General features: G+C 34.5%; 2 protein-coding genes and 1 non-coding gene across 10 annotated transcripts in view; 2 read left to right on the forward strand and 1 right to left on the reverse strand.

Moving 5' to 3' along the window:
* The window catches only part of LOC118263306 (proton channel OtopLc), a 67,362-nt gene extending 58,219 nt beyond the window's left edge, over positions 1-9,143 (forward strand). For 5 of the 8 annotated variants that reach the window (XM_035575208.2, XM_035575207.2, XM_050705182.1 and 2 more), the window contains exons 4-16: positions 1,990-2,174; positions 2,259-2,503; positions 2,817-2,900; positions 3,327-3,456; positions 3,584-3,744; positions 3,826-3,991; positions 4,155-4,322; positions 4,420-4,791; positions 5,197-5,413; positions 5,694-5,978; positions 6,312-6,549; positions 6,640-6,807; positions 6,891-9,143. In XM_035575208.2, coding sequence (XP_035431101.1) covers positions 1,990-2,174; positions 2,259-2,503; positions 2,817-2,900; positions 3,327-3,456; positions 3,584-3,744; positions 3,826-3,991; positions 4,155-4,322; positions 4,420-4,791; positions 5,197-5,413; positions 5,694-5,978; positions 6,312-6,549; positions 6,640-6,807; positions 6,891-7,031 — 2,560 coding nt within the window. In that variant the 3' untranslated portion in view covers positions 7,032-9,143. Of the gene's footprint in view, positions 1-1,013; positions 1,359-1,989; positions 2,175-2,258; positions 2,504-2,816; positions 2,901-3,326; positions 3,457-3,583; positions 3,745-3,825; positions 3,992-4,154; positions 4,323-4,419; positions 4,792-5,196; positions 5,414-5,693; positions 5,979-6,311; positions 6,550-6,639; positions 6,808-6,890 lie in introns of those variants that run through there. The other 3 variants (XM_035575213.2, XM_035575216.2, XM_035575211.2) reach the window with 3 other exon arrangements.
* Positions 9,144-9,674: 531 nt separating this feature from the next.
* On the forward strand, positions 9,675-19,274 carry LOC118263821 (uncharacterized). Its single transcript, XM_035576011.2, has 3 exons — positions 9,675-10,169; positions 11,831-12,008; positions 15,080-19,274. Exons 1-3 carry the CDS (start codon positions 9,839-9,841, stop codon positions 15,432-15,434), a joined length of 864 nt encoding a protein of 287 aa, XP_035431904.1. The 5' UTR covers positions 9,675-9,838; the 3' UTR covers positions 15,435-19,274.
* A 171-nt stretch (positions 19,275-19,445) lies between these two features.
* Trnaa-agc (transfer RNA alanine (anticodon AGC)) lies at positions 19,446-19,518 on the reverse strand. The gene has a single exon. It is a non-coding gene; the product is annotated as a tRNA-Ala (tRNA).
* Between the last annotated feature and the right edge of the window lie 2,933 nt (positions 19,519-22,451).

Raw genomic sequence — 22,451 nt, forward strand, 5'->3', positions numbered from 1 at the left:
CTTGAATTGGTTCAATGAACTCGTAAGCTACGGAGCATCGGATCGCGCATGCGCGCCTTAGCTCTCATCCGGCTATTACAAACACAATTTATTTTAATAGTATCATTATTTCAAGTTAACTTTTTAAATCTTACTATACCAAGCTATATTTTTTGAATAAAAATGAATCTACGAGTACCTATCTCTAGGTAATTAGATACCACATTAAGTGCAATCGTCATTGCTATAAAAACGAAAATTCTTATCAAAATCAGCTCAGCAGTTCTCAAGGTTAGCTAGCAAAACAAACAAACCATCTAACAATGATTTGTTCCCCTTTGTTCTCCCTACGGTTCGTTCCTTTGTTTATGGAGTTGTAGGTGGGATATAATGTGGATATTACACTTGCATGTGCAGTATTGGGGTTCGGGATAGTATTCGTGGGGTGTTTTGGTGGGATGGGGGATGGCCGGGTCAGTGGGTCGCTCGCGCAGCCTCCCAGAGCTTTCCGGGAGAGACGCGCCTCTATCGACCGCGTGCCGCCACCGTAGGGCTGCCTAAAATCGCTTTTGGGCAATCTAGTTTGGTTTAAAAAACTAAAATTTCGGAGATGTAAAAAATTATGGTTTGATTGGCATGATTGTTATGTGAAGTAAGTTAAATGGCACGTTGAAGTTAGATGGAGAAATAATGTTAATGTAAAAATGTTGCAAAATTAAATAATAAAAAAATCTTTTCTTTATCTTCGTTCGGGGCATTGTTTCTGTGTTTAAAATGTATTGTGTGAATTTATTTTCTTTAACAAAATAATGCACTAAGTACAGCAGCTTAAAAACCGGTCAACTTAAAAAATAAACGAACATTCCATACGAGATAAGAATCTCGACAATCCTTCTATAAGCGGTACAAAGACCCTCTTGCTATTAAAGAGTGCAATTTATACAAAATGGGGTGTGCTCGGAGGGTCGGTGACGCCCCTGTTTTGGGAGGACGACCGGCGCGCAGCATCCATTACTGCGCAACTCTCGGTACACTCGAGCTAGAGGCACGGTTCGGCGCCGCACCTCAATACTTCCGGAGGTCTTTTAACGCGTTCCTCGGTCCTTTACCTATCCTTAACCCTGAGTAGTCCATTATGGACACCCTGTAAGTCCTATTGAGGTCCTAAGTGTGTAATAAGTGATGGGGAAAGATAAGCACCAGCCTACGGAGGCTGAGGTGAAGGTGGCTACGGTAGAGCTGGAGTCTGTGGACAACATGGCTACGTTACCGGTGGGCCAGCACCGGCAGCAGGGCAGCGACATGGCGATCGCTGAGAAGCACAACAACGCCAACAAAGAGATGGAGCTGAAGTGCGTCCAGCCCAAGCCCTCAAAGAAGTACGTTACTGCAGCCATGTTGATAGTGTTATCTTTATCGATTCTAAATATGTATAATTTATTATTTATTTTCTTCCAACTGATATTTTATTTTTGTGAATTCGCGGTTTTGCGTCTGAAGTTGTATTAGTTTGTAATGAACAGAAGATCTGTATGAATAAATTAGGTGTGTCGGAAAAATCTTAAAGTATTATTAAAAAAAAAAATACAACGCGTTCTAAAATAGATGTGCTTAATATTAATATTATTTTACGTACGGTATGAAGTAATCGGTTGCTGGTATTCCATCGACGTCTTTGTGCTCTGAGCATAATTTTAAGTGCGTATATTGCTTTGTTATGTGTAATTGCGTGATTTTGAATAGTAGGGTAACTAACGGCGTCTCGTATACCTACTTTACGCTACCTACTGTATATCAGAAGCCAATGAAAATTATTTTTATTAAAAGTGTTAAAAGTATAACGTTCAAAATAAAAACCGACTTAAATTTAAGTGGTATTGTACTTAGAATAAATATAGCCAATTGGCTTAAACAATACCACTTTCAAAGTTGTGAACAAAATTATCTTTATTGCGTTGTTTGAAAACTTTGCCGATTCATACATAACGAATTGTTTTGTTTCTTTCACAGAACTTCGCTGTTTATCATCTCGAGTTTCATCTACGCCAAGCTCCTGGTTGTTGTGTGTATCGCTTACGTCATCAGTGATGTCATCACACACAACCTCCCCCTCTATTACTACGAGGGGTTCTTCACCTACCTGTATGGCATGAGCATTCTGTTTTTGTTGTACGTCTTCTGCTTCTTACTCCAAGGTTAGTAATATTCTTTTTAAAAATAGTTTGAACTTCGTTCACTGTTTTATACGTGTCGTAAACAAAATGATCTGTCTTGGACAGAGAGTGCGTGCTGCAGCGGAAGCCCTCCAAAACCGAAGCCCCCGCCAAAAGAGAAGAAACCTAAGAAGGAAAAGGAAAAGAAAACCAAAGATAAAGAAGCGAAGGAAAACAAGGAAGGAAAAGATGGAAAAGAAGGCAAGGATAAAAAGGATGGAAAGAAAGATAGCAAGTCTAAAGACAAAGGCAAAGATAAGGAGGAAAAAGACAAGGCATCTAAAGAGGCTAAGAAACAAAGTCAATTCCAGGTGAGTGGTAGATTTCATCACACCATCATACACAGCACATCCATTATTTTTGTATTTAACATTATTACACATTATCTTGTCGCTTTCGCGTGTCGTCCTGTGTTAGTTAACCACATATGTTTATTTTTATTAATTTGAATTATGTGATTTGTTTAATTTGATTTAACTTTTTTGTGATACGCACTTATTCGCAATTTTATTACTTGGCCGTTCACAAATTATCATGGTCAACGCTTCGTCCGTCATCAGGCCGCATGAACCCCTTTTTGTTTACGCTGCCTACTTTTTTGTTTTTTCCATATCATTTGGGCAGGAGGTGTATCCCCGTAAGATGCGTGATAAAGTTCGTCAACAGCAATTGCAATTGCAAATGGCGCAATTGTATGCGTCTGACCAGGTGAGGTATCTTGACGCATCCTGCTTGAGTGTATCATATCATACGGAGTGCTTTGGATGTGCTGTCGTAGTTCGTCTGTTCATACTGCTTCTGTTTTCGCTATTGGATCACCTTGCTTTCATGTAGGCTTCGTATTCACACTGAAAGTCATGAGACTTGATCTTAAGATATACTTAATGGTAGAATGCATCGACATTTCCTGATTTGAAAATAACAACAACTGATTCCAATTTTCATTTAGATTTACTAATTGTTTCTACGCTAGTTGCGATTGCCACTTTGTTTTCAGACAAAAAGATGTCAATCTCCAAATTAATAATAACTTGTAACAATGAACGAAGTGTAAGAATTTCCAGGCATCAGGTTTGTCCTTGATACCGCATTTATTTATGGTTAATTAACATTTTTGTAACTGTGCAATTGCAGCAACAGCAGCAGCAACAGCAAGATATTGTGGAGTTGGAAGCAGGCCCTGTTGCAAGACCGGTTCGCAGGCGCAAGACTTCTCAGAATGATCACAGCCATGGCAGCTTCTTCCTGAGGATTGGAGCAATTGGTATGGAAACATTTTTAGATATTTTCTACAGTGCGACTTAGGTCATCGGTACTTACATTGGATTGTACATCATCAGTGATTTAACTATGTTGAATCCTTCCTTATGTTATTTTGTTATTTATTTTAGCCTTCGGTCTCGGGACTATGATCTACAACGGCTTGGAGTTTGGCACCTTCTTCGAATTGCCTCTGGAGTCACCCTGCTATTTGATCTTGAAAGGCGTCAACCCCGTCTTGCAAATGGTGTTTACGTTCATGCAAATGTATTTCATTTTCATGAATTCTCGGGTAAATATTTTTTTATACTTATTGTAAAGTTTCAAGTAATGCAAAATTGAGCAGTTACTGATATTAAATTTTGTTTTTTAGCTGAACATTCATCGATTCAAAGTTATTGCTCGGTTCGGTCTGATGCATGTAGTTGCTACAAACATTTGCGTTTGGATTCGTACGTTGGTGCTGGAATCATTGAAGGAAATCACCGACTACCACGTTAAGAACCCTCATGGTTACTCAGGAGAAGGCGTGTTAGGAAGTAAGTCTGTTCAATGTCTCCAAGGAAGTATTTTTGCTATAAATATATATTGTGTCTAAGAAAAATACACTTCTCCTTCTAGTCCTTAGCAACTTATCTGCTTATATTTGTTCATTGTATCATTTTTGTATGTACTTGTGACTAATGAATCGTACATCTCCAGAAGTCATCCGTAAGCACACTCTGAGGCATTCCGGTAAAGTGTTCGGTGCAGCTACCACAGCCGCTACCTCTATCGCATCTACTGTTTTAACCACCGCTAAGACCACTGGAGAGCAACTCATGAACGTTGTCACCTCCACCGCCGCTCCTACCACCACTCCTACCACAAGTTAGTATTCATATGTATCAATTTTACTACCATCATCCCTGTTCAGCTAACATATGCATGTATGTCAATTAAAATGTGTTTTGGACTAATTTTTCAGCTACTACCCTCTCATCATATAATATCATGGGTGGTGGGTTACCTAAGTCAAAACTGATCGAAACTCTTAAGAGTACGGTAGGTTACGACAACGGGATGGGATATGGTCGCGAATTCAGAGAATGGCCTAATGACAATCCGTTTACTACGACATCTTTTGCACCACTAACAACGGAGTCCGATAAAGTGACTCAGACACAGACGGCCATGCTCGAAGTCTTCCAGTGGCTTCGCACTTCAACTCTGAAACCGATTCTTAGCGCTATCTCGACTATGATGCCAAGTACGACTTCCTCGCCGATAGTAACTGATAGAGACGAGTGGGGCAATAGTGTCGAAACTTATCGGGTAGATGAACCGCCACATTCGCCAGGTTGGTCGTTGGAGTGTCGCATTGAATTATTTCCAAGTATAAACGCCGTTGCACTTTTTATTTGCGGTTTATCATATTATTTGTGTTCGTTGCGTTTACGTACCCCCGCGTACGCGTCCGTTGCACCTGAGTTCCCACATTATTTTTTATTAGGAGAATATTTGTTTTTCATCTTTTGCATGTAAATTATATTTTATAATTGACGCCTGAATCATTTGCTATTTTAAGATGAGAATCGTCAATTAAATTTAATTACATTGCCTTTTTATTCATTTCAGTAAAGAAGAATAAATAAATCGGAATAGCAAATGATGACTGTAGTTTTAATTAATGTGTAGACTAGTTTTTTAATTAATAAAATGATGTAATGACCTGATTATAAGATAGTGAACATTTTTATTTCAGTGACCAACACGTCAGAAATCTTCGAGTCATTCGACGGTCTCAATCCAGCCGCGCTGATCGCCAATATCGATAATACTACGGTGTGCGGCCGAAACCCAATTATGGGCACTATCGTAACCGACTCGGCACCTTATCTGTACCCATTCATCATTGAATACTCCCTCATCGGTGCCGCCGTCATTTACGTTATGTGGAAGCATATTGGCCGTTACCCCAGGTAAATATCTAATCATTTTGTATTATGCAAGTTCCATATAATCCATAACTTGGCCACAAAAGTAGAATAACATTGATCACACTTTAGATAACTACCATTTATTACAAGTTTGTACTGCAATTAACAAACCTAACCTTCCGTAACCACTTTAATAAGAAATAGTTCCCCATAACACTAGTCACGTACCCTCATGGCCGCTGCGAACACTAGAGCACGATTAGAGTAGACAAAGAATAAAAAATATCAACGCGTCCGTGACTTTGCACGCGTTTGGTTACAGCGTGGCCAACGATGAAGATCTGGAAAGACGTCTGGAGGCTGTTCTCTCCCGCAGGGCGGCAGCGCTTGCAGCGGCTCAGCGTGGAAACCGTGTCGATTGTGCCGGAGCCTCTAAGGGTCTCTTCTGTGGACTGCTACTACTCGTCGCCTCACTGATCTGCTTGATCCTCTTCTTCGTCCTGATAAGACACCAGGAGTTGAAGCGCCTCTCGATCTATTTGGCCGATGTGTCTCACTGTGCTCTGATGGTTCTCTCTATACTGGCGATTCTAATTGGATTTATACGGTAAGCACATAGAATAGAGCACCTGTTTAGACTATTAACCCTAGTTTTTCATTCTTTGGTTTTTTAGATTTTAGTTTTGTGTTAATTATATTTTTTTTTTGTTTTTTCCTTTTCCATTCACCCCCTTGTCCCTATCCTGTTTGTGTATTTCCATTATACCGTCATTGGCTCCAATTTGTTTGTTTATGTTTGCACATCAAACACATTTTCACATATTTCAATTTTGTGTTTCAATATAATCCAATGCATTTTTCTCTTTTTATCACAAATCCTATTTTCTTTTATGTTTTAATTTACCATTTTTGGTTCTCATTTTCCTATTCTAATAATTAGTGGTCGTGTAATGAAATGGAGCAATACTCCTCCCTCCTATACCGAGCCTCTCCGCAGGGTGCAATCTCTGAAGTTCCGCTCAGAGGAACAGTCCGACTTGAACGACATCCTGCTCCGTGTTTCTGCGTTTGGTCTCTTCGTGTACGCCGTGTTCAGCGTCATCGCTGGTGGAATGGGAGCCTTCACCCACGAGCCCAACCTTCTCGTCATGATTACTGGCTGCTTGAGCGTGCTTCAGGTAAATTATAAGTTTATTTTATCGTGCAGACTCTCATACAGACTCTCTTCTTTTTAATGACCACAATACCGCGAATTTTTCATTTCATAGGTGGTGCTGCAACTACTCTTCATCGCTGATGTGTCTCGTCGCCGTGTCCACCTGCCTGAACAAGAACGCAGCAAGCCCGCCCGCCAGGCCGTCACCTTCCTCCTTATCTGCAACGTCACCATGTGGCTCATCTACACATTTGAAGCCCAAAAAGTCCTCGCTAACCCGGTAAATATAAGCTACTACATAGTCGACACTTTTTTAAGCTTTCAATGATTCTATTACTAACTACTTTATAATAATTGTTTCAGGTGCAACTTGATTTCTACGGTTTCGTGGCTTGGTCTCTCGTCCAGCGCTTCACTCTGCCACTTTGCATTTTCCACCGCTTCCACTCAGCTGTCACCCTAGCTGAAATTTGGAAGACCAGCTACAAAGCGCGCCTGGAGTGAGCGCTTGGAACTAATTAAATTGGAGACCTAAGTCCAATCAACAACATCCTAACGCAACTTGGGATGAAAATTACGGATTCGTCCTCATCCGGGACAGCAATTTTTTGTAGGTAGAACGGATAAAATTATTGCTAGTTTTCAAAATCATCTTGCTATTTCAAGTGTTAGTATAGGTGTGACGAATTTAGGATGGTAAACATTGCATTTTACAATGTAGAAGTGAATAAGTAATTGCTCTCCCGGAAAGTATTGTAGTTGACACGATGTAATCACCTGGACCTACCTACCCTATGGATCATCGATATGTTGGTTATTATTTGCGGTTCTTTCATACTTCGTTTATCTTTCACATTCCATTCTATTTTTACAGTTTCAATAAAAATTAGGTTTCTTGAAAGACTGACTGTGGAGACTTTAAAGCGACCAAGCATACATATGTTCAGCTCATTTTTCTTTAATAGATACGTAAACAGATTTGCTCAGATTTCGGAATTCTATACTTACTTGCTATCTTCATTTGAAGTTATATGAGAGCGTTTTAATCGAAAACACGATAATAAAATTAAAAAATCCCAGTTGTGAAAAGTTCCCTCCTTTGTTAGAAATAATTTGTGTGCCATGGTTTTAGGGTTAAGGCTTCATTAAAATTTGACAATATTTTACATTTCTCGAGCAGTTTGAATCTCAAACAAAATCTGTCTTCTCTGCGACTAGCATTCTTTGTTGTTGTTTCATTAATTATAATTAACTTGAATCATGTTGTCGATGAATTTAACATTTCAGCACAAAATGGGAGCCATTTTGTGTGTCTATTTAAATCCGTATCTAAAGTATATAAGATATAAAATTAATTAATATAAATTAATTATTATATTAACGTTTCAGAAGATTTATTAGCCAACATAAATTTGAGGTAAACAAGTAGGATTACTATAAAAGTTTAATATTATGTGGTATCGTAAGAGGGTAGTTGACGTGTCGAAAATTATATCTGATTAAACGTACTTAACTTAGAGATGGAGTAGAGACCTGCCGCTTGAGCTGCAGAGCGCCGCTTTATACGGATCATTTGGGTATTTGAGTTTAGGAGACATTTTTATTGCAAAGGGGCCATAAAAATGTAAATTTTTTATCACTATGTAACAAGCACATTTATAGCGCTGACGTTAGCAAGTTCAGAGATGTGGTAACACTAGATCTAGTAATAAGTTACATGCACTAGCAACATTATTAGATGTTGTTAGAATAAAAAATCTTCTATGTATTAGTCATTTATAAAATTGATTACAATTTGCGAAGTTTTAACATGGGACTAAGTTCACAGCATCAAAAGTATAACGCTAAGTACGTTTGAAAATTTTCTCAGTAAATATTTTCGTAATGATTTTATGTGCAATCTATTTTTATAGGCTGACTAATTTACAATATCTGTCTATTTGTGTAATGCAATGGTCAATCGTGATTTTCACGTGATATCATTTCTATATTATGGATTTTGTATAAATAGTTCATACTCAATTATTTATATTTATTAATTTTGTAAATTAACTTTTAAGGTAAAATCGTAATTTATTGCTCTAGAGTCTGAGAGTACCGTGTGCTTACAACGTGAGATTTCGAGTGATTGTAGTTAGTTTCTGATTGATTTAAAATACATATTTTAATGTTTATAATTAGTAGTAAACAGTGGATATAAAAAAGGAAATAAGGAAAAAGGAAAAAAGAGCTCAATCGTATTGATTTTGGAGAAATTTATTGATTTAATAGGTCTCGACATGTTTATTGTTAGCTACACCAACCAGCGTGTTTGGCTTGTCTCATCACTGCCGATATTTTAACATTAACAATAGATTATTATTGTTAGTAAGTCCTTTGATAAACCTATACTATTTCTAACTTGTTCAATTTTGTAGGTGATATTTAATGTGTACCTTGATGTTTGGAACAAATGTACCGATGTTTGTAACTCTAGGTTTTAACATTATTATCATACCTATGTGGATACTCGATCAGTGTTATATAGATACCAAAAATTTGGAAATTCTACTTTAAAATATATAATTAATATATGTAAATGTCTATTTGAATAAATTAAATAATACTTATACGTGATTGTTCGTTTTATTTTAATTTAGGTACCTAAAATCTTCCTGTTTATCGTGAGACGACAATAGGATTCCCTGTTCCATATCAACCTTTAAAAAATGGAACAATACATTAGCACTTTTTGCTCTACGCTGAATCCAAAACCGCAACACGACAACATGTTGCACAGCAAATTGCACTAACCGTAAAATGACCGTTCTTGCACCGACGTAAATACTAACTGGTTCCTACGTAGTTACATTCGCTGCTCGGTTCTATTGGTATAATTAGCGTGATATTAAACGGCTAGCTTTCTTTGACCATAACTTAAATAAATGCACGACTCTACAAATGAATAAACGAATTATTTCTTCAGTTATAAAATAACTTTCGAATAGGTTCACATTTATTTATGCAATTTTCGATTGTAGCAGTTAATTTATTATTTTTATAAAATCGACTAAAACTAAACTAGATGGTCGACACTTTACTTAGTTTGTGTCCACCTCTACTCGATGGTTTTGTTTAATTGACATTGACGTCTACCTGACACGACTGACAGTTTGTTACCGTCAATGTCAAATCGTCAATCAACCTGATGCGTTGCGAATTTGTCGGAAACTATCCACAAGTTTAAATTAAAAATTATGAGGGAGTGAATCACCTCATTTAGTGAAACAGTGGTATTAGTTTATCGTAGAGAAACTCTGAAAGAATTCAATATGCTCATACGTTGTGGTCTTTTGTTATTGTGTTTGAACTTGGTGAGGACGAGTGAGTATATTAGTGATGGGGCAACAAGAGCTCGTGTTGCAGAGTTCAATAGAAGGTTTTCACTGTGGCCTTCTGTACACAATGCTGCAAGGTTAATGAGAGTGAGGAGAGAGGCTGAGGCTGGGTCTGTCGTCCAAAGCGAGGGTGGGCAAGACGTCGTTGCCACGGCCGAGAAGACCGCGCCATCGGGGGATGTAAAACCCCCTGTGGCAGTTGAAATTAAAAATGGAACGAAAGAAAAAGTGGCATCCGATCCTCCGCCACCGCCGCCAGCCAGTGGTAAGAACTAATAATTCTTCTTATTGCAAAACAATGTCCTCTTTTCCTACTCAAGCTGTAGTTAAAGTTTCCTGTTAGATTACTTATAACAAACTGGGAAGTTTGACTTATTACCCTAAGTATTGCATCCAGTTGTGACCATTAAAATAGCAATTTCATTCCTCTTTTCTGAAAAAAACATATTTTAGTCCATAGTCTTATTAGTTTTTTGACATTTATTTTCGTATTTTTCTATAATAAATATTGACCAATCAATAACACATTAGGATTTGTTTATCTTCTAGCTAATTGCACATCACTAAATTCACATTATGTGTATGAGGATTTAATTGCATAACATGTTTGTGATGACTTAGCTCTGAGATATCTAATTAATTATTATTTATTCTTTTCCCAATTAGAATAAATGTTTATTTATGAAGAAGATTTCTTTTGTAATCTTTTTTTGTTTTCTTATAATGTATAAGTATTGTGCAATATAAATGTTTGGCTGAAATTGTGTAATCATGACTACAATAATTAACATACTTTTTTATTATTTTCTGTTCTATTTTTAAGTACCTACACCATAAAATATGACATAAAACATACTGTCATTCTAATCTTATTTATTATTCCATGATTTTTTTTTCTATTGCTTGTGTATTATTTATTCATTATTGTGAGACATTCTTCAAGAACCATTGTTAATCACCCTTTAGTTCTCATTAACACAATGATGTAGTATAAATGCAGTGTGTAGCTATCACTGTTAAATCAATGTACCTAATATATCTACATACTATGTAAAGTAAACAACATACATGAAGAGACAGAAACATATATGAAGAGAATCAATAAATGATACCTATATGACGGAAAAGAGTAAAGGTCCAATTATCATTTGCTTGTCCATGGTTACCCTGAATGGAAGAAGGGCATCACAAAATGTCAGCTTACTCAAATAACTGATTGATGAGGAACTCCATTAGTTTACAATACATTATACTTACCTACATTGTTTATCCTTAATTGTTTATTGTTTGTATTATTTAATCTTCCTCTAAAAATTAAAAACATTTACTAACTAATTGCTCCAATTAAGATATTATTGTATGTATTATAATATTATTATTAGATATTAATTTTTCTGAATATCTGATTAGTTGAACATGTCATAATATAATAATAACCTATTTTTATATGAAGGATTTGAGGTAAGCAAAAGTTTGGATGCAAGCAACAAACATGAACGAATTTCAAATTTGAAGCATCAAAATAACCATTTATTTGTTGTTATCAACATGTTTATTGCACTTTAAATACATAAAGCAATAGTCAATGGTAAAGTGGTTATGATTGCTGTAATGATGTGTCTAATATTTTATTTACATGGTTCGAGTAAAAATGACATATTTTGTGCTCTTGTTAAAAATATAAGTGGAATTCGGCAATTAGCCGAATCACAGGTCATTGACCTTTAGCTTTGTGTTTAAGGGGCACTAAACTACTGAAGCTGAATCAGATTTTTACATTAATAACTGTCATGAGCTCTCTAAGTCTTTGCTTAGCAGTGGGCACTTATAAGCTGATGTTAAGGTGCTTATTGTAAGACTGACATTGATTAAGCTAAGCATAATATTATGACATTTTATTAATTTATATTGTTATTATAATTACAGGCAATGCAACAGTTGTGAACCCAGCTCCTGCTCCAGTGGTCAACGAGACGAAATTAAATGCAACAAGTACAGACAAACCAATTAAGATAGACCTCAACAATCCCGGAGTACTGAAAAGAGGTTTCATTGTGTTTGGAGGATTTGCGCTGCTGGCAGTCGCATATTTTATATTCTACAGGTAAAAGAGATGTGTTTCTTTCAACTAGCCTATGTGGAAGTCATTGGGATAGGCATATGTTCAGCAGTGGATGTCTTGTGGTTGATATGCTTATGCTGTTGATGATGATAAAAATAAGTCTTTGGTGGTATTTCTGGATCATGCAGGTAATATTGAGTTTTATCAGTTCTAAAGTTAAAGTAGTCATAGTAACATGGAGTCTGATACTATGGCTGACTTATGACAGTAGTCTCTCAGGCTGTGGACATGGGACTTGTAACATAACAGGTGAAAAAGTAGGTTTAACATTTAAAATGATGTACACACTCTGTACTAAATTGGGCGCAAAATCCTTCAGGGGAATTTTTTATTGTGATTTGGAAGTAGATCACTTTTTTTTGTTACAGTTAACTACTTCCAAGTTTGACTAATTGTTCCATCAGTTAGAGATCTTATCAGTCAATGAAAAAAACACGATATTTTAATAGTATTTATTGATTAAAAATATGTGTTACCATGACTATTGATAATACTGATTGATAATATTTTATTATCGGTTAAGTAGCTGACAAAGTCTTGGAAAGACTAGATAGAACTAGTTACCTTTCTTTTATACTGAAATTCGAAGGTAAAGGAGATGGCTAAATGACTGACCCAGGCATAATAACAAGAATACGAATTTCACGCTAACCCGTATCATTTAAATATTCACTTATGAATTATTTTGTGTTTAACGTATTCTATCACTTTGAACAAAAATTACAAAAATAAGTTTGATAATTGATTTTTTTCTGTTGTGGTTTGACATGACAACACGGAAGTAGGTAGTGCAAGCTATTATTAGGACATTAGTTTCCCCGAAAATCAAATTGAAATAATTAAACGAACATCAATGTTTAATAACGGTAATATAATGACTTTTTTCTGAAACCAAATAATTGTAAATGTTTTGATCGACACAAAATATATATTTTGTATAAGATTGCACAATCTTACTATAACAGTGTCTGTCCTTGGTTACTTTCATTATTAATAATTAAAATAATTATACAAATTATGTTAAATTCTCACAGAATAGAAGTCACCGATTAAGACCTGTAAAAAACTTCCCCATGCTCGAATTCCTATGTAGCTATGACTAGTTATTATGATTATGGCTAATCCGCAGGAAAATGCGTACCAATTTTATATTCAGTGTTTAGGCGCCATTGACGTGTGAAATATGAGTAAAACATTACGCAGACATGAGTGCAGTGGTCGGAGTTGTGTTCTATTTTTGCCTTAAGTAACCTTCAGTTGGCTTGAATTGAACATACCTTTTATTATGTGTGTATTAGACGAGGTAGAATTTGCCTTTAATAGTTTTCTATTGGCATGTCAAAGACTTAATACAGAAATTTTTATATGCCGGATCATATTGCGTAAAATGTAACAGACATACGAACAATATTTAAGTACAACTTATCATATTAAAATTAAAATATTTATACGAATTAGTATTAACTTATCATAGACCATAACACTAATATTATAAATGTGAAAGTTTGTTTGACTACTTATTATGATTTGTCCGTCAATCACGCCTGAAACTACTATATTCAGTGTTTAGGCGCCATTGACGTGTGAAATTTGAATAAAACATACGCAGACTTGAGTGCAGTGGTCGGAGTTGTGTTCTATTTTTGCCTTAAGAAAGCTTCAGTTGGGTGAATACGCACTTCTTATTATGTCTGTATTAGACGAGGTAGGCAGATGTAGATATGAGCAATAAACAACTTTGGTACCAATGAAGCTAGTTAGTCATATTTATGAAACCGGATTTTGTGAAAATTGGTATACAGACAGCCACAGGGGCTAGTTAGTCATACATATTATGATATTATGATTTAAAATAATTATTGCACTCAAATTGCCTACTATTATTAGTAAGTGTGAGTAGTTAACTAAGGATAGAATTCGTAAACACGTGTCCTCTACGTAGGTACCTACGTAGTACCTATTATAAGCTATTCTGTGTGTTCAACCAGTTTGCAAGTTATTTATCACATTTAATAAAGAAATCTGTGAACTTATTATTATCGCAAACGTTCATGAAGTAGCAATAAATATCGTATCGTAGTAAATGATGTCATTTCAGTACTTACTTAAGAATTTTCTGATGCAATAAAACTCAAGTCTAATAAGTGATTAAGTTTGACATCTCAAGAGAATTTTCTTTTCTATATTAATTTAATGATGTCACGGCTTTGGAATGATATTTTTATAACTAAGGGCATAGTACGAGTTTGTTTTTCGTTAAACGAGAGCGCGTTCAGCGCTCTTATTGGTTAGTTCATTTGTGCCGGCCAATCAGAGGGTCGAGGGCACTCTCGTTTCGTTTTTGTTCAACGTTAAACAAATTCGTACTAAGGCTACTGTTTATTACTAAAGGTATAATATAATAAATAATTACTGCAATTACAGTTGACTGTCTCTTGTGTATGAAGACTGATATTTTATTGAATAGGCACATATTCAATTAAGGGACTTGTAAGTACAGTTAATAGCAAGTCGATCCTGTGTGTCAGGGTCGGTCGGCGACTCTGCGTTAGGGACGTCTTATATCGGCGTATAGGACAATATATTATACTCTCTGTAAAATAAATAAAATAGATTATTACTATTAGCGTTTTTTTAGTCCTTTTTTAATCAAATTTTGGAGTTCTTCTCAAGTGTATAATAAAATCAATAGTGAAATTAAATGGACGATAGCTTAATTGATTTACTATTCTATTCTGAAACAAAGTCCAATTACTCGGTCGAGGAGCACTCGTGGTTAACCGCACATTCTAAGCTGACCATATAATGTGAATGTATCATTGTACCCCAATTTTATATAAACAAAGTCAAATCATTTATTCCAATTAAACCATACACTTACTATGGTACTTTTGAAACGTTGACAAAGAAATAAATAAACAATAGTCTGTCGGTCTGGCCGTCAGTGAGGACAAGTGCTTGTTGCAATGTGTAGCTTCGAATGGAAACCAGTCGTTACTCTTCTAAAAACAAATCAAATCAGTATCATAATCAGTAATTGTTTCAAATTACAGGAAAAAGAGCAAAAACAATGATGCAGGGAACGCGCACAATACAAACGATGCGAACCAGTTCCGATACGGCGTGCTGCAGTCAGAAGATAGACGGGACAACCTGGAGTTGTCCAGGGTTCCTCTCACCATGGAGTCTGATGAAGACGAGGACGAGGATCTGGAGATCTTCGACCTTGAACAGAAGAAGAAGTCACTCTCTTACGTCAACCTTCAAACTAATGATGAAGATATTGTCTTCTCACCAAAGGATAGCACAGATAACGATAGGGAAAACTTACTATTAGATATTGAAGATGGCGCCACCTCTGACACACTAATTAATTGGAGTAGCAGTGGCAGTAAGTCAATATTATAATTCCTGTTTAAAAAAGTTATTATAATTGTATAAATATGCGTTCTGCATTTATCCGCCATAATCTGAATTGAAGATAGTTTCACATAATTGCGATAGGTTAGGTTATCAAATGAAATAAAAAATCATAGTTTTTAATGTACTTTTAGTATTATTTTAGTTGATATTTCGCTTCGTTATTATGTAAGAGATATCTTTGTTTGATAACCTAACAATCGTGTTTTTATTAATTCATTAATTTAATAGGTTTTATTTAAATATGTTCGGTGTTAAATGTACTTATGCCTATGTCGGTATTTTGTACAATCCAGTGCAAAATTTCGAACAGTAATGTTATGCAAATAACAAATTAGCTTGTTCATAATGGAGCCACTTATCCCAAATTACTGGTGTTCTATTTGGAGCTGAGCATTCCAAAAGGCATTTTCCAGTTCTCATTAGACCGTATTGTAATTATAGTAACGTGATTCAGCGTGACCTTCGTATTGGCGTTATCTGGAACTGTTTCGAACAAACATTGAGAAAACGATCTCAGATACAAACGCAAAGCATTTGCAAAGCGAATACATTAAATATACCTAATAACTACATCGACTAACTTCACTGCCTTTATTGATTTTAGTTTAAATTTCTAAAATGAACTTTGTTTTTTGTGCAACAAGGTGGTGATTAGATTGAGTTAAAAATAGATTGATTGATTGACCTTCAAAGATCGTTGACCGACAGTTAGAAAAAGAGATATTCAGTTTCATCACATTTCCTAGTTTGGTCATTGTCACGGTTTTGCTTAAATGCTTTGTTGCACAATTAATTGCAAACGCTAGTACAAGTCGAACACGTGGTCTCAGATTCGATTTCTGAGTCAGGCTAAGTATTATTGATTGTTTTAGTGTTAAAATTCTCAATAATTGATCGACATCTGAAATTATGATTCCTTTAAAAGCTGTCACCATGTTTTAATGTTGATGTAAACAATATTTTGTAAATCTAAATATTTGATTATTTTTTCTCCCATTTTAGTAGGATCGTACACAGAAGTAGTAAATATTAATATATTTTTGTAAATTTGCCTAAATTATGTCAGTTTAATTTTGAAGTTAAAACATTGTCACGATAATGTTATGTGTAAATAGGTTAAATTCCACATTATTATTGCATTTTGAAATAATACTAATTAATAAAGAGTTTTTTATGTCAATATCCACACTATTAAATTAAGTAGGTATGCAAACTATTATTATATTTAATTATGTAATACAAATTGTTTATTTTATATTTGATTTATCATAATTATGTTAAAAATATTATAAATCTCATCTATTTTTGTTCTCAAATAATTTAATTTCAATTTATAAGTATTTAGTCGATTATTCATGTGATTTATATATCGATTCGCATTGAACAGAAGTTATGTTAGTTCATTTTATTTTTTTGTTTGTAATGTTTGTGTAAAAATATTAATTTGTCGTTTAAAAATTGGAAATGTGCCATTAAAAATGAATGTAACCAAAAATAATGAATGTTATCTACATGAATGTTATATTATAAATGTTATCTACATTCATTATTTTTTGTAAACTATCTAATGATTAGTCGTACTAAATACGACTGATTATTACTATATGATTCAGTTTAATTTAAAAACAACGTAAAAAATGTACTATATTTAATTCGGGAACTAATTTACTTTCGTAAATTATAAAATTTAAATTTATTTTTAGCATCATGTGACTAGTCGATTTCAAGCGATTATTACATTAAGTGCAATGTAATTTTAGTCGATTATTTTTGTAAATCGATAGATGAAAAACGAACTAATCAGTATTCGACTAAAGTATGTTGCGGGTCCAACCTACACGATGGAAGTACAGTAATTATTTTTTTATCAATTTTTGTTTTAGTAGATTATTTTTGGAAGTTATTTATCATATTGAAATTTAGTCGAGTACTATACGTATTACGTATGTATGTTGTACCGTAAACTATATTATATATTTTCACTTTAACATATCAGTAATAACTATAGATTTTACAGGTTTACGTACAAACTACGGCATGTTACACTAAAAGTTTAATTTCATTAAGACACCATTATCGGAAAAATGGGCTTCTAAAATGTATGACAAGCGTGTATATTGTAAAAAATACAATTCTGAAACAAATAGCGTGGTCTGCCGTAAGTTATACGTTAGCCCCATTATTATAATAGATGTAATTACATTTTAATAGCATCTTATGAAGCTAGTTACTGCATTTTCAATATCTCAGAGAATTCCTACAATTTATATTTCTACATTTATTTTTGTAAATAATGCTGTGTCAAGAGAAAATCTAACATAGATTTTTATGTATGTGTAAAGTTATTTTATTTACTCTTGCTTGTTTCTATTTTTGGTTTTAGATTGAGCAATTAAAATTTCGTTGTATGAAAATAGTATATAGAGAACATTTTTATTTTTTTATACATACATGCTTCTTAATTTAAATGTTTGTAAATTCCTTATGCATGTAAACAAAACAGCCAGCATTTTGTGTAAATTTGTTGAGTGAATTTTATTTCAAATAAAATATTAATAAGTAAAATGCTCAACGCAAAAGCCAATAATTTAGTATATGTACTTACATAGCGTAGTACTTATATCTTATATTAATTGTCTTTTCCTATATATTTATGCACAGCAACAGCCATAAAAACTATGTAAAATAAAACAAAGAAATGCCTATTATAACATAAATATTATTATGTAAAATAGAAAAAATATAAATAAGCTATTATAGGTTTTTGTTCGTACGAGTAGTAATATTTTTGTTTAAATTTCCGTATTTTTGTAATAGGGGAGCGGACTATTTTTTTTTTTTGTAATGGCCATGCAGTAGATTGATTAAGAATATTGGACACGTATTTTGGCGGGATTTTCCTGTGGTTTTCATCGTCTCGTATAACTAAGAAGTGCATGTACGTAAAATTAATGGACAAGTGACGAAACCATTAGGAAAACTAAAAGAAATACTTGTCCCATATTTTTTCATTATCTAATGAGTATTAACGTTTTTGTGCCCACCAGATGACACCAACATAGCGTGATGTCTGTTCGTCCAATAGGGAATGTCTTTATATGAAACCACAAACCATTTTTTGAAAGCTACAGATATTGGACGTATAGAACCTTACGCTTGTTTGGCGCCATCTAGTGGCCACAATAACGTCAGCACTCACTGAAAGACTACATGGACGTTTACTCTTCATGCCCTGTCTACACCCCTATTTCCTTGGCTTAAAAATTCGCCTAAACTTGTAAAACGATTGTTGAAATTCAATTATCACATTGTTGAAGCTATGGACTGTGATAATAGATGAGAGAGTAAGTTATATAATATATTTTTTGGATAATAGCTGTGTATGTATAGTTTGCTATCGCTCTCTGTCGCACCACTTCTGAATGGCTATTGTTAGAGTGAGATGGAACGAGCGACTATGTATAAGCTAAAAGGACGGATAGAATTTAATAAGGACCATGGCTTGAAGTCACTGATCTTCCGTTGATTTTAAAATCTCGTAGACTGATTGGTTGTTGATCAGCCAATCAGATGTTAGATGAGATTTGTATTTAGTATACGGGTATAAGTCTATCTCAGCGCCATCTACCCGTTTAAACATGAATGAAGCCGTTTTTTATTGAAACTTTCTCTTTATGCTAAGCATTCTCAAATGTAGGCCTATTTTGGAGTCTTTGTGAAATTGTTAATTTTGCAATGTTGAAATAAGTCAGTAATGTAAATTAGTGTAGAAATTAATTGTAATTTAAGGTTGTTTCTAATTTAATAAAGTTATATAACATTTTATGTCATCTTTTATATTTTTTATCGTAATTTTGGCGTTCCTGTTTTTTTTCTATCTATAAAACTGTATTTTTGTTCTGAAATGATTTGTAAGATTTGTTTTTATTATTCCATATAGTGTAAATAATAGGTACAAAAATAAAATAAATAAATAAAAAATGAACCAAAAGAGATTGGAGGCGCCGGGTATCGATCCCGGTACCTCTCGCATGCTAAGCGAGCGCTCTACCATCTGAGCTACGCCCCCGATGTATAGAGTCGTTGAAATACTCAACCGGTATCATTAAAGCTATGTTATAAGGAGATAATAATATTTTCTTTATAAATTGTTATTTCAAGATGCGAGACGATTAAATGAAATTCATAACTTTCAGGAATTACAATTTATATTTACAGAACAATTATAAAACAATAATAATCCGTCTCATCGACCAATATTCGAATTAATTATTTCCCGCCATTTTTAAATATATCATTTGACGTTCCATTTCAGCTAACAATTATTTTTAAACAATTTATATTGTCTATGAAATGATGAAAGAGGTTTAATATATTTATTCCTATGAATAGTACTCAGTAATTAAATACTATCCTTTTTATATTATAATTCCATCCTACATTATATCTGTCTGGTGTTGCTAGTGGTTGTTAACACTCGGCCATCCTGTGCAGAACGTGTCCCACGGTCTTCGCTGTGATTTCCGTTTGCAGATGCAAATTTCTGAAACAAATAAAACATCCAGCAGTATCTATTGTATATCGTACTAATAGTTTAAGAGGCCAACCTAGTAAATTACATTTTACATACAATACAGCTATCTAAATCAAATCACTTTAATGCAGCGGACAGTGTTCACATAGCCATTCTTTTAATCAAGAACTTGACCACACAGCCGTCTTTTAATCAAGGACTTGTTCACACAGTTGTCCTTTTAATCACGGACTTGGTCACAACAGCTGTCCTTTTAATGAAAGACTTGATCACACAGCTATCCTTTTAATCACGGAATTTATCACATAGCTATTCTTTTAATAATGGACTTGTTCACACAGCTGTCCTTTTAATCAAGGACTTGATCACACAGCTATCCTTTTAATCACGGAATTGATCACATAGTTATTCTTTTTATAATGGACTTGATCACACAGCTGTCCTTTTAATCACGGACTTGATCACACAGCTATCCTTTTAATAATGGACTTGATCACACAGCTGTCCTTTTAATCACGGACTTGATCACACAGCTATCCTTTTAATCACGGAATTTATCACATAGCTATTCTTTTAATAATGGACTTGTTCACACAGCTGTCCTTTTAATCAAGGACTTGATCACACAGCTATCCTTTTAATCACGGAATTGATCACATAGTTATTCTTTTTATAATGGACTTGATCACACAGCTGTCCTTTTAATCACGGACTTGATCACACAGCTATCCTTTTAATAATGGACTTGATCACACAGCTGTCCTTTTAATCACGGACTTGATCACACAGCTATCCTTTTAATAATGGACTTGATCACACAGCTGTCCTTTTAATTATGTACTTGATCACACAGCTGTCCTTTTAATTACGGAATTGATCACATAGTTATTCTTTTAATAATGGACTTGATCACACAGCTGTCCTTTTAATCCAGCAGATATTAATTTAGCTTAGGACTAGCACCCAGTTATTTTTTTCAATGTTGACTGAATTAGATCAAAAGACTACCTACTCATTCACACAGAACAATTTCTTTACGAAGAAAGACTGAATAACGTGATTTAAATTTTAATGGATGGACTTTTAGCTGAAATATTTCTGATAACACAGCAGAGTTTGGGGCTGCCTATAACATTTAAAACATGTTTAAATTGGTTTTCTTCAGGGAACTGTTTGAAATACCTACTAGTAAAAACTTAACCTCTGTCAGTGATAACTCTAACCGGATAGCCAAACTGTATGATAATTTAAGAAGAAGTCTAATTGTTTCTACTGAGCTACAATTTTAGCAGGTCGGGCAACCACGAATTTATTAAAAGCGTCTGCGTTTAATGAAAGGACCCACGTGGTCGGCATGGATCGTGTGCATAGGTATTGTAGATTTCTCAAATAGATGGAGCTCATCGTGTAACCTCCCATAATTTCTCTTATTAAAAGCACATTGTAAACATGAATTAAAGTATTTTCAAATAAACTTAGCCATGCCTTCGAACCAGAAATGCCCTTTAATAAATAAATTGTTCACATTTCTCAAGTCCTGGATGACCTATCTGATCATGTAGTTTCTGCAATAGCCCATATTTGGCAAGCTTAACGTTCTCCAGCAACAGTTTTCCTAAATAAGATCCCATCTTTAACGATATAATTTGCAGTCAAGTTACAATCACTATTATCGCGATGCCTAGTATCATTTTGGATATTATCAAGAAAAATTGAAGAGTAACTAACCAATTTGAATTATTTATCATTAGCACTGTAGGTAGGTATTTGGTATGGGATTTCTATTTAATGCGTCTGTATGTCTCATGCGATTACCTGGCCTGTACTCAATCTCTAAGTTGTAATCTTGGATCGGGAGCCACTGTCGAGCAATACGAGGGATTAAATCCTTTTTAATAATGGTAGTTCTCAATACTGAACAGTCCGTAATGACCTTGACTAGTATACCAATTAAATAGACACGGAAACGTTTAAGGGACTCTACGACGGCTAGTGTTTCAAGTTCAAAACTATGATAGTTAGATACCTCTTTACTTGTCACTCTACTGAAATACGCTATTGGTTTCAAACTGTTATCTGACTGATATTGCATTAGTATACCGCCCAAGCTTATTATACTGGCGTCTGTATGTAATTCAGTATTAGCTTCTGGCTAAAACCGGTCTTTCAATAAAATTAAACGTTGCTTAAGAGTTTGAAAAGCCTTTTCATGATCAACATCCCAATGCCAATTAACATCTTTCTTAGTCAGTTCTGTAAGGGGACGTGCAACCTAAGCATTTTTTGGGTTGACCCTATAAACTGCCTAATTTCGTGTACATTCCGTGGTGGACTATATCTTGCGACACATTTGACTTTAGCTTCGCCTGGTTGAATAGTTCCAGCCGAAATTGCGTGACCTAAATATGTAAGCAGTACTTTTAAGGAAAGAACATTTGCTCAGGTTCAATTTTAAATTAACCTTTGTT

Source organism: Spodoptera frugiperda, chromosome 27 (genome assembly GCF_023101765.2).
Source record: "Spodoptera frugiperda isolate SF20-4 chromosome 27, AGI-APGP_CSIRO_Sfru_2.0, whole genome shotgun sequence".
Taxonomy (NCBI): domain Eukaryota; kingdom Metazoa; phylum Arthropoda; class Insecta; order Lepidoptera; family Noctuidae; genus Spodoptera; species Spodoptera frugiperda.